The following is a 16,791-nucleotide window of genomic DNA, read 5'->3' on the forward strand; positions in this document are numbered from 1 at the left end:
ATCCCAGGTACTCAAACTTAGTTGAACAAATCTCTCAATCTGAATAAATATGGCTGCTTTATCTTACCAAAAATTTTGGAGACTGTCATTTTGAGAATTTAAGCTAAACGAGTTAGGTCCCCTACCACACTCACAGAGTGCACTAGTTTGAACTTTGGTTTCTTTGCTTTTTTGACGTGAATACGTCTTTAAATTCAGAACAGTACTAGGGGGTACAGAATGAAAAGTTGAGTGTAGCGAAATCATTCCATAAGGTTTGGCTTAATAATTTCTAAAGTATTAAAGGTAGCTAAATCAAGCTTATATCATTCGATAGCTGAGAGAATAAAGATTCGTCAGTAACCTTCAGATAGTGCGGCATGCCCTGCGGGTGACAGTGGGGCTCCATCATTTTGTGTATGATCCACCGCGCCTCGGAAACTTCCACTCAGTATAACTTCGCACTCTGTCATGGTACGACACTCGTTTTAGTGTCAGTCAACAACTCTCATTGAGATCTATCGATTTAACATATAATTCTTAAATTTCAATACAGTGTTGGTGAAGAAAATGTGGATTGAAGTTGAAACATTTTAGAAATTTCACAATGTCCGCCTATACTCACCGGAAAGCCAGCAAAAAATATGACAAACACATATGATGGGAAAGAGCAGCTTGTCAGCTTTCCAGTAATATCCCAATGTCTGGGTCGAAACCAATAAGGAAGTATTGGGAACTAAAGAAATTGGAAACGGCCCAGTGCATGCCTGATGGTGCCAGCACTTCGCTGGCGGCAGCGCACGAACCCATGGATGTAAATAACGTAAGCAACTATGCCACCAATTCGGAAGATGGATTGAACAAAATGGATGTGGATTTTTGAAGATTGGTGACAATGGAAGAGCATTGGAGGTCGGCGAACCTGCTTGTGCCATAATGATTCAAAAATCGCAAGGAGGCACTTTCGATCGAGTCATCTTTCAATACGACAAGTCTCAACAAAATCAACTGGTGTACGTTGCACTGAGCACAGTCACTTCTATCGATGGGCTGTATTTGACTAATGAGAGAGATGATTATAAATTTTATCATGGTTATAGAAATTCAGCACCCACTGTCAGGGAGATACTTGACAAATATGAGAGAATGAAAAAGCACCACTTGCCGATGCCAGTTAAGCGAGTTGACAGTTTCTGTGGTCGACAATTGTCGACTGTTGAAATCACAGAGGAGGTCCAGATATTAAACATAGTGATGATCATGACAATGGCAAAAACTCACAGCAGGGAGTCTTGTCTGGCGATCAACGCACAGAGTTTGGTGGAGCATACCGAAGATATCGAAACTGAGACCATTATGAACAGATCTGACTACATGGTCATCAGTGAAACCTGGATGGACGATGCCACACCTGTGAATGTATCTGGTTTCGAACTTAAAGCATATAAGAATACAGCCATAGAAAGGCAACACAATCAACCGCAACTTCGTTGTCAATGTATCATTACCATTGATGTCAGTCGTAAGCTTAGAGTCGAAGAACCATCAGTGGGAGATATATACCTGGATGATGTAACCATCAACGGTGTATCTAAATTTGTCCTTGGAGCTGTGTACATTCATCCAAACACTTCATCGTCAGCGATAGAATGTTGTATCTATTGATCCCTGCTGCAATACTTGAAAAGCATAAAGAAAATAATCCCCAGTATTCGAACCAGACCTGCATATGCCCATTATCATCACCAGTGACTTCAATGTTGATGTGTCACAAAACTGATCACTGCAGGATTTTATGAAACGCGAGTTTCATTTCACTTATGTTCAGACCACGCCAACCACACTAGGTAACACTTGTATTGCTTTGACTTTCGCCAGAAACTTGGATGTATCTTGTCTACCATTTGTATCTTACTTCTCTTACCATAGACCTATGATAAATAAAATTATAATCGATTATTAAACTTGTTTTCATTTATTTACACTTCCCAACACATATAATCCACTGGCGTGATGTATTCATGTAAAACTCCTCCGGCTATGCTCCGACACAGGCACACCTGTTTTTTTTTTGCTGGTGCCTGCATACACACATACATAATTGATATATTTGTGCCCATGAAGATGCGTTAGTGATCAAGTGAAATATTAGTCTAATAATTTAACAACTAAATTTATTAAGTTGGTTAATTATTATCCCTAAATTGTCCTCTTCTCCAAAAAATAACATGAGGAATATGTTGCTATATATTTATGGGAAATATGACTTCTGCATTAAAGATACCAAGAAATTATATACTTGGTTTAATCCTTTATCCAAGTGTAAGCAAACAAAGTTTGCACCTGAAATATAATCAGGACTAGGGCAACTCGTATATAGAAGCTAATGACCTTACATCACTTGCCTTAGTATCCCATAATGCAAAGCACATATCCTTTCGGGTATGCATTATGGGAAGGATCACTATCCAGACTGGTTTCGACCTTTATTGAGGTCTTGTCAGTGGGAGCCAGACCCAGAGGTAATACCAAAGTTGCAGAAGTCATATTTTCATATACTTCTGGATCTGGCTCCCACTGATGAGACATTTGTTTCATGTGCAGACATTTGTTTGTGGTCATGCTTGGTAAAGGATTGAAACAAGAATATAACTTCTTGTCAAATATAACATAAGATATATGTAGAAAGTTCATTTCTCCACTTCTGTTCTTTTTACTTCTACAGTTTATATGGTCCATATTTCACTTTCATACAGTAGAGAAGGTCTGGACAGAATTTTATTACTAATGTCCTATTTGTTTTAAGGTTTGAAAATATTGATTATCCCTGTTATCTTTAGTAAGTTTGAATTTTGGTATCAATGTCAACTTCTTTTTTTTTTTATTTATGATATAGAGCATCCAAGGTATTTGAAGTAATTGATTTGTTCTAGAATTTTATTTTCATTCATAATTTTACTTTAGTAAAATTATGAATGAAAGTAAAATTATGAATGAAAAGGACTGAAGATAGTCCTTTAAAAGCCATGACTTTCATTTTATCTGTTAATATTTCTATTCCAAATTTTTTGGCATTTGTGCATCAAGAAAATAAGCTCTTTGGAGTTCATTTCTTGTTAGGATTATTTGGTCATCAACAAACAGTAAGGTATCAAGTATAGTTTCACAATCCAGTTTAAATGCTGGTTTTATATTTTTCTTCCATTTCTTTACCATCTATGTATCTATATAGATATTAGAGTGTGACAATGACATCCTTGACCAACTATCTTTATTCTGTAATTCTTCATTGGTTCAACTATTTGATAGCTAAGATTTGGATTGGGGGTGCTTAAGGGTCAAAGCTGTATAACTGAGAGGAGACCTCCACATAGCCTTTAAAGGAATGCGGAGAACCGACCAGGGCTTCTGACCTAATGTCCAATCCTCACCTTCTCATGGTGCACCCTGTTGGGTATCTACTTTGATACTGAACGAACGAGGATGGGCTGGCAATTTGGGATTTAGCCGACCAAATTGTATTCTTATTGGTTAAACCAAAATAAAAAATGATGGTACAACATGAAAAAATTTCATGCCGGCTGGGGCGTCGCCCGGTTAAACAAGGCCCCCGTTGTTTTCGCCAGGGAACCAGGGCGAACAGCAAAAAGTCAGCTACTGGAACAAATCTGAAAACAAACCCCAACTCAACATCACCAGAGTTAAAGATCAGTACTATCAACGTAAGAAGCCTGAATGGCAAAGAAATGGAGCTAGCTGAGGAATTAGATAAGTACCAGATCGACATAATAGGGGTGACTGAAACAAAAAAGACCAAAACTGGTGAGATCTTTCTGAGCAATAAATACAAAATGTTATATTCAGGCAATGACAATCAAGGAAAAGAAGGAGTAGCCATAGTATTCAACACAAAATACGAGGCTAATCTTCTTGAATGGCAATCAGTCTCAAGTAGAGTAATGTGGGCAAATATGAGAATGGGGAACTGGACAATGAGACTTATTTGTGCCTATGGTCCCACAGAAGGTTCTACTAAGGTAGAAGTGGAGGAATTTTTTGAGGCTTTAGAAAAAGCAACTGACACAATGAAAAAGGAAAAGTTGGTCCTTGTTGGGGATCTAAATAGTAGAGTAGGAAATGATTGTGAGACATACAAAAATATTTTGGGAAAATTTGGAGAAAAGAGCAAAGCTAATAATAATGGCAAATATCTGTTGGATTTCTGCTCAGGACATGGACTGGTTATTACTAACACCATGTTCCAACATAAAAATGTGCACAAATTCACATGGAGAGAAGAGGCTAGGAATAAGAAAAGTCTCATTGACTATGTTATTGTTGATAGTGATGTTTTCTCCCTGGTGCAGGACACCAGAGTGTACAGAGGATTTGAAATTGGAAGTGATCACTATTTAGTCTTGAGCAGGATAAAATTGAATTTCATATTGAAAAGAATAACTTGTAAGAAAGTTTTAAAGCGAATAAAAGTTGAGCAGCTCTCAGATGTGAACTGTAGACTAAAATACAGAAATATTATTGAAAATAAAATGAAAGAGTTTGAGAACAGGAATCAAACCTTGGAGATTCAGTGGCAAACTCTGAAGGAAACATTGCTTGATTCTGCCAGAGAGGCATGTGGTGAGGTTGTGTGCAAGGATAAAAAAATCAGAACTCCCTGGTGGACACAGGAAGTTAAAGAGGCAGTGAATGAAAAGAAGAAATCATATCAAAAGTTCCTGGCAAATAAGTCAGCTTTTACTCTTACAGAATACAGAGACAAATGTAAGAAAGCTAAACAGTGTGTAAAACTAGCTAAACAAAAGTCATGGGAGGACTTTGGCAAGAATATAGAAAATAAATATCAAGAAGGTGGCAAAATATTCTGGAGGTTGTTGAAGAAGCTTAGGAATGGAGGAAAGAGTGCTGTAAAAGGAATTAGAGATGATAAAGGTGAAATGAAAACAGGAGAAAAAGATATCCTTGAAGTATGGAGTAATTACTTTGAAAAACTGCTAAATGAAACAAGCAGTGATGACAGCACAGTGATAAAAAACACTGACCAGGCATGCAGTCAGGAATACATACTTGAAGTAGAAAAAGCCATCAAAGGCTTGAAATGTGGAAAGGCAGCAGGAGTAGATGATATTCGACCAGAAATGCTGAAGTATGGTGGTATAAGAGTCTTACAGTGGCTGCACTGCATAGTTCAGAAAACCTGGACAGAGGGACGAATTCCCGATGATTGGAGTAGAGCTCTCATAGTACCCATATATAAAAAGGGAAATAAAACTGAATGTGAGAATTACAGAGGTATTTCCCTACTGAGTGTTCCTGGCAAGATCTATGCAAGTATACTTGAGAAACGGTTGAGAAGAATTGTCGAAGAAAAGCTTGGTGAAGAACAACCTGGATTCAGGCCAAATAGAGGCTGTCAGGATCAGATCTTCACTTTACAACAAATAGTCGAGAAAGCATGGGAATATAACAAAGATCTGTATTTAAGTTTTGTCGATTTGGAAAAGGCATATGACAAGGTGCCAAGAGAGAAGCTATTCAATACGCTGCAGTTATATGGTGTCAATGGGGCGTTATATCAAGCAATACTTAGTCTTTATTTGAGTTGTGAGTCAGCAGTTAGAATTGAAGGAAGTACAGGAAGATGGTTTAATGTTAAATCTGGTGTGAGACAAGGATGTACATTATCCCCTCTGTTATTCATTATCTATATGGATCACATTATGAAGGAATGTGGTATTAAACCTGATATCAAAATTGGAGATGTTAATGTCAGCTCTTTGCTTTATGCGGATGATGTTATACTTCTAAATAAATCCGCTACAAGTCTGCAAGATTCTCTGACTAAATTGAATAGCTGTTGTAATAGATATGGTATGAAGGTCAGCAATAAAAAGACAAAGACAATGAAAATAGGCAGAATCATTGAAAATGTCAACTGTGTTGTGAATGGAGAACCTGTGGAACAAGTAAAACATTTCAGCTACTTAGGCACAATTTTTACTGAAGATGGTAAACTAAATATAGAAATAGACAACAGAATCAGCAAAGCTGGTATCGTGGGAAGTCAATTGAATAAATTCATATGGAATAAGAGAGAAATTAGTCGGAACACTAAATTAGCTGTATACAAGACTGTGTTCAAACGAATTTTAACTTATGGATCTGAGAGCTGGGTCAGAAGTAAAACACTTGACCAAAGACTAGAGACTGCAGATATGAGAGTCCTGAGAAAGATTAGAGGCGTGAACAGATGGCATCAATGGCAATATCATATTAAAAATGAGGATATTAGGAAAGAACTTGACATTGTCAGCATCCAGGAATGCGTTAGCAGAGCTAATCTCAGATGGTATGGTCACTTAAATAGAATGGGAGAGGAAAGATTAGCAAAACAAGTGTTCTCTGCCAGGTTGGCAGGAAAACGACACAGAAGAAGACCAAGATATAGGTGGATTGATACGGTACAAAGTGCCTTAGACGATAGAAATATAAGATCTGATAATGTTGGAGTCTTGACAAGTAACAGACTGATTTGGAGGAAAATTGTAGATAGGAAGTTAGTAATGATGTAATTTTTTCATGTAGTACTGTCATATCCTGTACACCCCTTGAGGGTACATGGCAGGAATTTGATGATGATGATGATGAGATTTGGATTGTTTAATTTCTTGAGTGTTATCTATACCTTGTTCTTTATTACTCTGTGAAAGCTTTCTGGTAATATGTGAACACTATAGATGTTTTGTATTCGCAGTACTTTTCCATTCATCATCAAGTGCTCATGGGTACAGTGCACATTGTTGTCTGATGCTTCTTTCACTATTCTTTGCCATTTCTATCTGTCCATTTCCAGATGACTAGATGATGCAAATCCTGCAAACACTTTCCACACCACTTCACATCATCTACCCACTCTTGCCTTGGGCTTTCTCTTCTGCTTATATTAAGCATCAAGATTTTGATTTCCAGTTATCCATTATGCAGATATCTCCAATAAAAAAAAAACCTTTAATTTCCTTCAAATCATTTTCATCATTACATTTGCTTTGCAATTTATTTTGCTATACAGTTGTTTCCTTTTGCATCCATCCAATTCATAGAATCTTTTTATAACATATTATTTTAAAAGCCAATATTCATCTCAAAATTTCTATTACCCATGTCTCACAACCAAAGACATCACTTTTCAATATGCATGTTTCCAGCAGTCTTGGCTTTATGGGATGACTCACTGATTTATTTTGCTTGGTTTTATTTTTGCTTTTTTTTTTATCCAAGATGTAATCTCTTTTATAGTCTAAATATGTCATGTTGCTCCTATGTGAGGTTCCTAACCTCCTCCAGCTCTTGTCCATTAATCTTTTTCATCATCTTCTCTCCGAATATCTTTTTTTTTTTTAAAGTTCATTATCGACTCATTTTTCTTTCCTCCTTCACTTAACTTCACCGCTGTTCTTTCTAGTTCCTCTTAATTTCAATAATGATTGTCATCTGCAAATCATAAACTATTTATTTTTGTACCTTGAATTGAAATGCTCCTTATATTATCTTTTATGACATCCATTTTTCTTTCCAAAAACATGATACAAATGATTCAGGAAAAGGTAAACAAAACTGGAAGAAGGAACATATAATGAAAATTTCAACTTGGAATATAAGGAGCATCAAACACAAAGAAGAGGAACTTGATGAACAACTAAACCAATCCGATGTAAAGAATATGTATAGTAACAGAAACAAAGAAAAAGCAAAAAAAAAGATAAGATACCAAAGAAACAAATAACCATATATAAATCTATAGAAGAATAAAAAAGAAGAAAGAGCAAAATCAGGTATAATGATACACAAATCTATGAAGAACAGTATTGTATATTATAACTACAGGACTGAAAGACTAGTAGAAATCAAAACATTAACAGGTCACACAATAATAATTGGGACATATGCACCAGAAGAGGGGGATGGAAAGAAGAATACAGTAAAATCCTTTTACAAAGAACTGCAGAAAGTCGTAGATAAAACAAATAAAACAGAACTGTTTACTACTAGCAGGGATTTAAATGCCAGAATAGGAAACTAGAAATACAAAACAAACATAGGGAGATTTGGTGAAGATACACCAAAAATAAAAAAATAATCAAAATGGCCACAAACTGCATGATTTTGTTATTTATAATGTGAGAATAATGAACTTTGTATTTAAACATAAAGAAATACATAAATATACATGGTCAGCCAGAGATGTCAGTTATAGACTACATTATTGCAAATTTTAAATTAGCCAAGTTAATCCTAGATGTAAGAGTATATTGAGGCTTTTGAATCCTGACAAAAGCAGCAACAGAAAACTTAGGAAAAAAGAGTAAATGGAATAGAAAAATAGCACTATGAAACTGAGACAAAGAAATAGAAAAAATAATAAATAAAAAAAGAGTTACCAGAAATAGCTTAATTTCAAGAGCAGAAGCAGAAATAAGTGCAAAAGAAACAGTGCAAATGCAAAATGAGAAGAGAGGAAAAAACAGAGAGAGAGAGAGAGATGGAGCAATGCTGTAAGTAAAGAGGATAATAACTGAGCCACAACCAAAAACCTATAAAATGATAAAATATATAAACAAAAATATAAAAGAAAAAGGTAAAAATGCAAACAATGGATTTAGAAAAATAGGCAACTTTTTTTTCAAAATCTCTGGACTGATGATAATAAAGAAGTAACATTCTATACAACAGAGAATCATCTAACAGAAAATATTATGATGTCAGAACTAAAAAATACAATATGATGAAAAATGGGAAAATGCCAGGAGAATAAAATATAAAGAGTAAAATAATGATAGATAATAAAATACTAGAACCAGAAAATACTTGGAAATACCTGGGATGTGACTTATCATATGAAGAGGAAAATGATATAAACTTTAAAGTATCAAGTTTGTTAAAGTAAATGGTTAAAATTAAATAAATAATATATTTAAGCCATTCCTGGTACAAAACACATCAGAATCAGACTATATACCATCCTGTCCAAACCAACTGTATTAGATGGAAAAAATAAAAAAGAATAATGAAAAACAGATTAAAACAGCTAGATATACGGGACCATAAAACAAATGAAGAAATTTTACAATTCCTGAATATAAAACCAATTAACTAATATTTAAGTAAATATAAACAAAAATGGTTAGAACATCTAAATTAAAAATACTAAATTCAAAAATACTCTATGGATAATGGTAAAAGATGAGCTGGAAAACCAAAAAAAGCAATTGCATGAGCCAGAACAGGCCAATTGGCCTAAAAATCCATAAAAAAATTCCTCTAGGGAATGTGTCCCTAGAAGAGACATTCCCATGTGGTGGATAATGGAATGCCTCTTAGATAGAAAACACTCCTAGTGGAAAATACTATTCAAATTAAATTTTGAAGTTTTTAATTTTATGTCTCTTTCTCCTTCATATCATCCAAGAGAACTGAAAGTATTTATCTGTTCTATTATTTTATTATTAACTATTTTATTTCTAAATGGAGTTTGTCAACAAAATGCCATTGTTTTAGTTTTATCTATGGATATTTTCATTCCAAACTGTTCTACTATAAGGTTTAAATTATATATTGCGCTTTGTAAATTGTCTTCCTTAGCTGATATTATTACCTGATCATCTGCAAACAATAACATATTTATTTTATTATTCTGGGGGATGAAAATGAAAATATAGGCATCACTTGAGTAGACAAGAGTAATGCTATAATCCTCGCCAGTAAATATAACCATAAAATCGATGATTACGCTGAGAGACTGATCTACTTATATCCCTTTAGATTACAATCATATCAAATTTCAAGTTTAAAAAAAAAACATGGAAATACAATTAGAAAGATTGCTCAAAATAAAAAAGTAACTTCTTGGTGTCCAATTATCCAGTTCCTCTTCCCTCGTAAGAGATCATCTAAAAGTTATTAAATCTCTGTCTCCCTCACTGGCCATTCTTACATTAAAAATTGTATTCATTTTAATGCTTCTATGAAAAATTTAATTTTAAATGATTCTAGTATTATGGTCAGGTCTGCTCAGTTGGCTGAGTAGCTATGCATTTCGCAGCCATACGCCTGGGAAAGGATTGTCTGGAGTTCGATCCCCCGTTGCTGACATGAAGAGCTTAGGATCTGTCTCAGACATAGCCAAGTTAGCTGGTCTTGGGCATGGACTGCAGGGTCCCCCCTCCCCCCAGGTTTATCTGGGGTTTTTCATCCTGTAAGCAGGAAAACCGGCCTCGAGAACTCAGTGCCTTTACAGACATTGGATACACTGAGAGGCATAGGGCTAACCACCTTATCCTTGTGTATGGTTGCAATTAAATGAATAGAAAACCCTCAACACCTTAAGGTAAAAGAGGGAAAAAGGAAGAAGAAGAATGTATTATGGTCAGCTACATGACTTCTCTCTTCATCGATATCCACTTGAATGACACCTTAGTACTTTTAGAAAATGTTTTTTTGTCTCATATCACAGATCTCTATTCTTTTGCCATCCATGTAAGCTATTTCTCTTGGGAAAACAAAATATCCAAATTGATAGAAGGCAGTGGCGCACTCAGGATTTAATCTTAGAGGGGACAGAGTACTCAAGATTTAATCTTGGGGGGGAGGGGGGAATGAGCACTCATGATTTAATCTTGGGAGGGCCCCTGAGTTGAGTAGACAGTTTGAGAATACACACTACACATTGCACACGACCTATGACTAAGCATCTGAAGTAATCGCCAATACATGATACCGTGATCTCTGGCCTGGCTCGGGCAAACAAAGTATCGCCCGAGCACTACTTCGTTCGCCTTGTGTTCACAACGGCTGTGATTCCCGACAGCTGTATGGTATTCCCACCTTATGTGATTGCTAATTCATTAGTAGTATATAGAAGACACGACACAACATAAATAAAAAAAAAAATTTTTTTTAATTTTAATTAGGAAAAGATTTTTGAAAAATTTTCTAGTCTTTTTTTCTTTTCTTTTCTTTTTTTTTGGGGGGGGGGGGGCAGGGCCCCTTGGCCTCCTCCCTGGGTGTGCCAATAATAGAGGGTATAGCATTGGATTCTCCCATTTCACTTGCTCTTGCTGATTTTTACATGGAGAGTTTTGTAAAGCAGATCATTGATACACCCATCTTTCTATCTGTCTAAGTGTTCTCAGTTTGACCCCATGGCCTAGGCACATTCCTTCTTCACATGAAGAGTCAACATCCAAGAATCATACTTATTGCTCTATGGCATTATTAAAACACTTACTAATAGTGCCATTGATCTCTGTTCCAATCAGGCATCTCTCATAGCTGAACTTAACCATATACACCTTCTTATCTAATAATTAAATTCTAATGGAATCAGCAAAACACTTAATTCTTTTCCTAATCTTTATCTTTCTCTACATAGAGATTACAGTAATGCAATCGGTTTTTCCCATGTCCAGGGTTTGTTAGAAAAAAAACTAGAAAACACTTTAGACTGATTGGGAAAAAAAAAAAAAATAAAATAAATAAATAGAAATTGGGGACTTACTGTCCTTATTCCATAATTGTTTGGGGAGGTTTCCAGAGGATTGTGACTTCTTAGAAGTTTCCTAGATAAATAAATTATATGGGGTATCTATGTAATGCATTTATAGATTCTTCCTCCAGTTTCTAATTTCCTCAAGTAAGAAATTTCTGGTCAATTAGATCTATTTCCATATTATTATTAATTTATGTTGGACGTTTTTTTGTACATGACAAACAAAACAGTTCTGTATAGATGCAGTTTGCTTCTAACAGCTTTTTCTTGGAGGATTGTGTAGTCTACAAAATAAAATATATATATATATATATATTATTTTTAATTTGTGTTCAGTTGACTTGACATGAATAGTATCACAACCATGCTGGTAACCAATATTGTAAATGATGCTGTAGTTTATAATATGAATCCAACCCACAGAAGCTGTAAACCTATAGTAAAGTATCATGTATAGGCTAAGGACTACATTAGGCTTGCTATAGTTTTTTATAATGTGAATCCCATGCACAAAAGCTATAAACTTGTAGTAAAGTATCATGTATAGACTATGGATTACATTAATCCAGAAAACTTGCTGCAAAGCCCAAACATGGTACTTTTTCAAGACACTTCAGGCTTGCAGTAAGCAGGTTGTTGTGGTGTAGTGTTGTTTCACACTGGGCAATGAAAATCATCTGTTTCCATCATCTTTCTCCACCTTAACTAAAGTTAAGGTGGAGAAAGACACTGCCTATACAACATTCTATTTTAATGTTTTAGATTATAAAACTAATGTATTCTAAGTATTTCTAGAAATGGCATTGTATTGTACTAATTGAATATATGAGAAGAGCAGGATTTTGTGATTGTTCTGAACATACTGATAAGCAGTTACAATAACAGTGGAATGGTCTTCTTCATGCCTTAGATTCTCTGTTTTCTCTGTGGAAACCTTAATGAAATTTTAAAAATATATATCAGATATGTGTATATAATACATATGGAATATTCCAGCTGAAATTCAAATCCCCATATCTAAATCTGTTAATTTTATCTCTACCAATTCTTCTTTCTTGTATCTGCCTCCTATATCTATCTTTTCACTAAATTCTTTTCTTCTCAAAGTTAGAATAGTACTTGAGCATGCCACTCTGATACATGACTCCACTATCCCATTTATAAATTACATATTTGCAGTTGATCCCTGAAAGGATATAAGAGTGATCCAATTTTTTTTTTTTCTTTCACAATTTGTCTTTATTTTTGTATCGTTATTTTTTATTGCGGGTCATAATAAATAATTATATCTGGTCTATGTGCCAAATTTTTCTTGCAAAACAGGATATTAATTACTTATGTTTGTTATTATTACTATTGTTTTATAAATGTCTTATTCAAGAACTTCATGAGAACTAATGAATTCAGTATTTAGACAACAGTCCTAAACATTTGAAAGCAGAAAGCAAGAATGCAATGAAGAATAATGCTGCATTTAATTAATTCTAAAACTTCAAGACTGGCAGTATTACTCTTGAAGACCAGTGCCTTTCCAGACAGCCACTCTCAGTTGATCATAAGAAACTTGTGACAATCAAAGCCAGTCTGTAGAGATTAATAGCCAAATTCAATGCATCCAAGGATAATTTTGCAACATTCTCTTCACCAGTTTGGGAAGATCAGTAGAAGCTGCTAATATTCTGCACAAATTGACAAAGGTCAGGTTTATGGAGAATTCTTTGTCAATCCTAGGGATAAAGGCTTATCAAAAACATTATTACAAGAAGTGATAGTGGAGTGATAGTTTTCTACTTACAATTTGATCATGCAGAATTATTGTGGAACAAATCAGTTCAAGTATTTTCAGCACTTTCAACCTTTACATCCCTGATAATTGGTTTGGTTTAGGAACAAATTCATGCTGTGTTTGATATAATTTTGAGGGTGTAATCCACTGTGAATTTGTTCCAGAAAGGACCATCAATATTGCTTTCTGTTTTCAACAACCAGAGTACAACATACATAATAAATTTAGTTTAATTATAGTCTAACCTTCCTACATACATACTGTTGCGTGAGCATTACCTACCAGTTTAATCATTGTTTTCAGTTCAGCCACAAGAACACTAATCAAAGAGCTGGAGAGAGTGCTATATGATTACCAAATTTAAATTTATTTATTTTTTTAATTTTATATTTTTTTTATCAGTAGTTCATTCCCTATTCTTCACTAATATTGAGGAAGGCAATACTGATCATTAAGAGGTTTTTTATTTGCCAAAAAAGGGTCAAGTCTTTGTTATGGGATTGAACTGTTACACAGCTCAGTAAAATATAAGGGCTTATATCCTTTTAATGCTTTTCAAGTTCAATTTTATTAAGTGTCAAAATAAAAATGTCGAAATTTCCAAAATTCACCAGTTATCCTTGTATAATATATAAATTTAGTAGGATTCCCTCCCCCAATTTAAATGCATTTCTAAAATTGTTTACTGTTTTTTAGAGTTGAAAATGCTTAGCTCCTCGATTTAAATAATTTTGTTTCATTTGTAGAATTCTTACAAGTTACTGCTAAGTATATACAGCATTATGTTTGACTGGTTTGTAAGGTTAAGTGAGTGATACAAAAATTATCTTTTTTTATATATCTACCCCACAGATGAAAGATTGCAAGACCTATAGCACATCAGTGCTGTGTGTGGATAAGAAAGAATTTGTTGAAATATATTTTTTTTAAAGATTTAAAGGTCTTCAGGGATGAGGGAGACTGTTTCATAGGACAAGGGTAGACAGAATGAAAGAGGAGGTAGAGTTGGTTCATTATGTTTATAGATGGATGGTAAAGTGATGTTGACCAGTAGCTGTTGCTCTTGTTCTTATAGTTTTTGAAGAAAGTTTAGGAATGATAACAGTCAATTCAGCAGAGCATTGACCATGAGCATATCTGTAGAAGAAGCATAAGGCTTCTGGAAACTAAATATCTGTGAGGAGGGGAGGTCAACAGTTAATCTGATTGCCCTCTTCTGAATGGCATCAAAACAGTGCTAATGAGGCTTTAGATGTACCACTCTAAATGTGTGGTCAGTATTCCATTTTTGGGATGGATTTGAGATTTATACAATGTTAGTAGTTGTATAGGTAAAAAGTAATGCTTTACATGGAAAAGTACAGTTTTTTGGCTGTTGCAGAACCTGTGACTGAGATGTGTTGCTTGTACCAGGAAAGGCAGGAAGTGCAGGTCAGACCAAGAAAAGAAATCTGGTCATGTTTTGATATTTAATTGTTATTGAAAATACAAAGAAGTGACTGAGATCTTTCTTACAGGGTTAAATGAGTATTTAAGCTTAGATGCCGATTTACACTCATAATATTTACAGAGAAATATTGAAACAATTAAACCTGCTGTTTAATTATTTTTCTTTGTGCTGTAATTATTCCATTAAATTGTGTTATGAGCTTATTTACAAGGTTATTCTCATCCTATTGAAGAATAGTAAGGAAATCAAAGTTTATGACGTTTGTTATGGAGGATCTTGAGACTTTTAACCACAAGATTTGTTGATTGAGAGAGAGAGAGAGAGAGAAAAGAGTGGAATGGAGTACATTGTCATAGGCATATCTATAGACAGGATTTGAAGTCCATGAGAGCAGGTCTTTTATGTACAGGAAAAAGAATGGGTGAGATATCAGAGCCCTGGGGTACTTTACATGGATGAGAACATTTCACAGTGTTCTTGAAGTCAACATCTGGTATGCAATAGAAAAGTTACTTTTTGTTACATTTTTATGCTAAATCTAAGTCAAATTACTTATCACTCAATAACAGTATAACAGAATGATATGTTGTTATACTGTCGTTGATTGTAATAAGAATGTACTTTCATTTGACACAGTTAATGCAGTTTTTGGAAAACATAATCTGAGTGACTGAGGTGTTATTTGTGTAATCTGTAAAAAGACCATGTATGAATGCCAGTTGAAGCAAAAGCCTTTTATTATCCAGGTTTTATTCTTTGATTTCATTATGAGTTTCTGCAGATTTTTTTTTTGTGTGTGTGTATGTACACATGAACGACATGTTTTATATGTATAGAAATGTAAGAAAGTTTCTCTTTATAGTAACTGGAAAAATTTTATAAAAAAATACTATGCAATTTTGAATCTTCAAAAAATATCAGTTATATTTCTACTAGAAGATATCCATATTATTTTTAGGCATCAAAGGACAGTGTATTTAAAAACAGAATTTTGAGTACTGCTGAAAATCTTTTAAAAAGGTATTTTTTATCCATTAAATTTGTGTCGGCATATTTGTTGAGGTAACTTGTAGCACATCAGTTGCTGTTTTTCTACCATATGAGATGGTAAAAACAGCAGTTGCTGAAGTTTTATTGATTTTATAGTCCAAATCTTTAATAGTTTTTATTTTTTTTTACAATAAAAATTTCCCTCGTGCTTGTTGATCGTGGCTAGTCCCCATTTTTTAACATAACTATTTTTTTTGAGTCTCCAAAAGGTTCAAAAGAAGAGCAGTGGAAAGAAGATATATATATATATATATATCTGTATATCTATATAGGCATCTGCATGAGTAGAAATTAGTTATATCATCCTATAGGTATCCTAAATCACCTTTACAACTGTGAGATGAGATGACCAGAACGATTTCTTCTTCTTGCAGCTTCCTGAGGAAATTTGGATTTTTTTTTAGTGATTCATGTAAATTAAATGCTTTAACAATTAATTTTTATTTATGACTTCTAGATTACATCATTATCACCAGCCTTATTTCTGTTGTATAATATTTGTTTGAATCTGTCAGGCTCATATGTTATAAATTCAGGATAAGCTGTATTTTGAAGCTGTTTCTAAAAATGTTTATAACACAACTTTCTTTCAATAATAGGATGAAGAGGAAGGCAGCCAAGAAGATCATTGGAGGAAAGAACCAACTCATCATTCAGAACTGGATCCCAAATCAATGAAAGTAATTGAATATATGAATTCAAATATATAAATTATACAAGTATATAAATTCAAATGAATAGCCTAAAAAACAATGTGCATCATCAGATTGCATAAGCACACAAACACTGTTTGGCTACTATTAGTTTATTGTCTGTATTAAATTTTAATACCATGGGAGGATTTTTTTCTTTATGATACAGATGATTTGATTCTTATGTATTTATTTATCTATGTTTCATGTATCTTTGTCATATAAGAAGTTGTCATATAAGAAACATTTGTATCTGAGTAGAATTAGGGTT

At 34.1% G+C, this 16,791-nt stretch overlaps 1 protein-coding gene across 4 annotated transcripts in view; it reads left to right on the top strand.

Annotated features, from left to right (window-relative positions):
- The window catches only part of LOC150096338 (cell division cycle and apoptosis regulator protein 1-like), a 557,664-nt gene that overhangs the window by 351,957 nt on the left and 188,916 nt on the right, over positions 1 to 16,791 (top strand). For all 4 annotated transcript variants that reach the window (XM_090408838.1, XM_090408841.1, XM_090408840.1 and 1 more), the window contains exon 13: positions 16,428 to 16,508. In XM_090408838.1, coding sequence (XP_090264964.1) covers positions 16,428 to 16,508 — 81 coding nt within the window. The remainder of the gene's footprint in view (positions 1 to 16,427; positions 16,509 to 16,791) is intronic.

This window comes from Typopeltis vanoorti, chromosome 19, assembly GCF_054136105.1.
Source record: "Typopeltis vanoorti isolate ZY-2024b chromosome 19, IOZ_Tvanoo_1.0, whole genome shotgun sequence".
Lineage (NCBI taxonomy): Eukaryota > Metazoa > Arthropoda > Arachnida > Uropygi > Thelyphonidae > Typopeltis > Typopeltis vanoorti.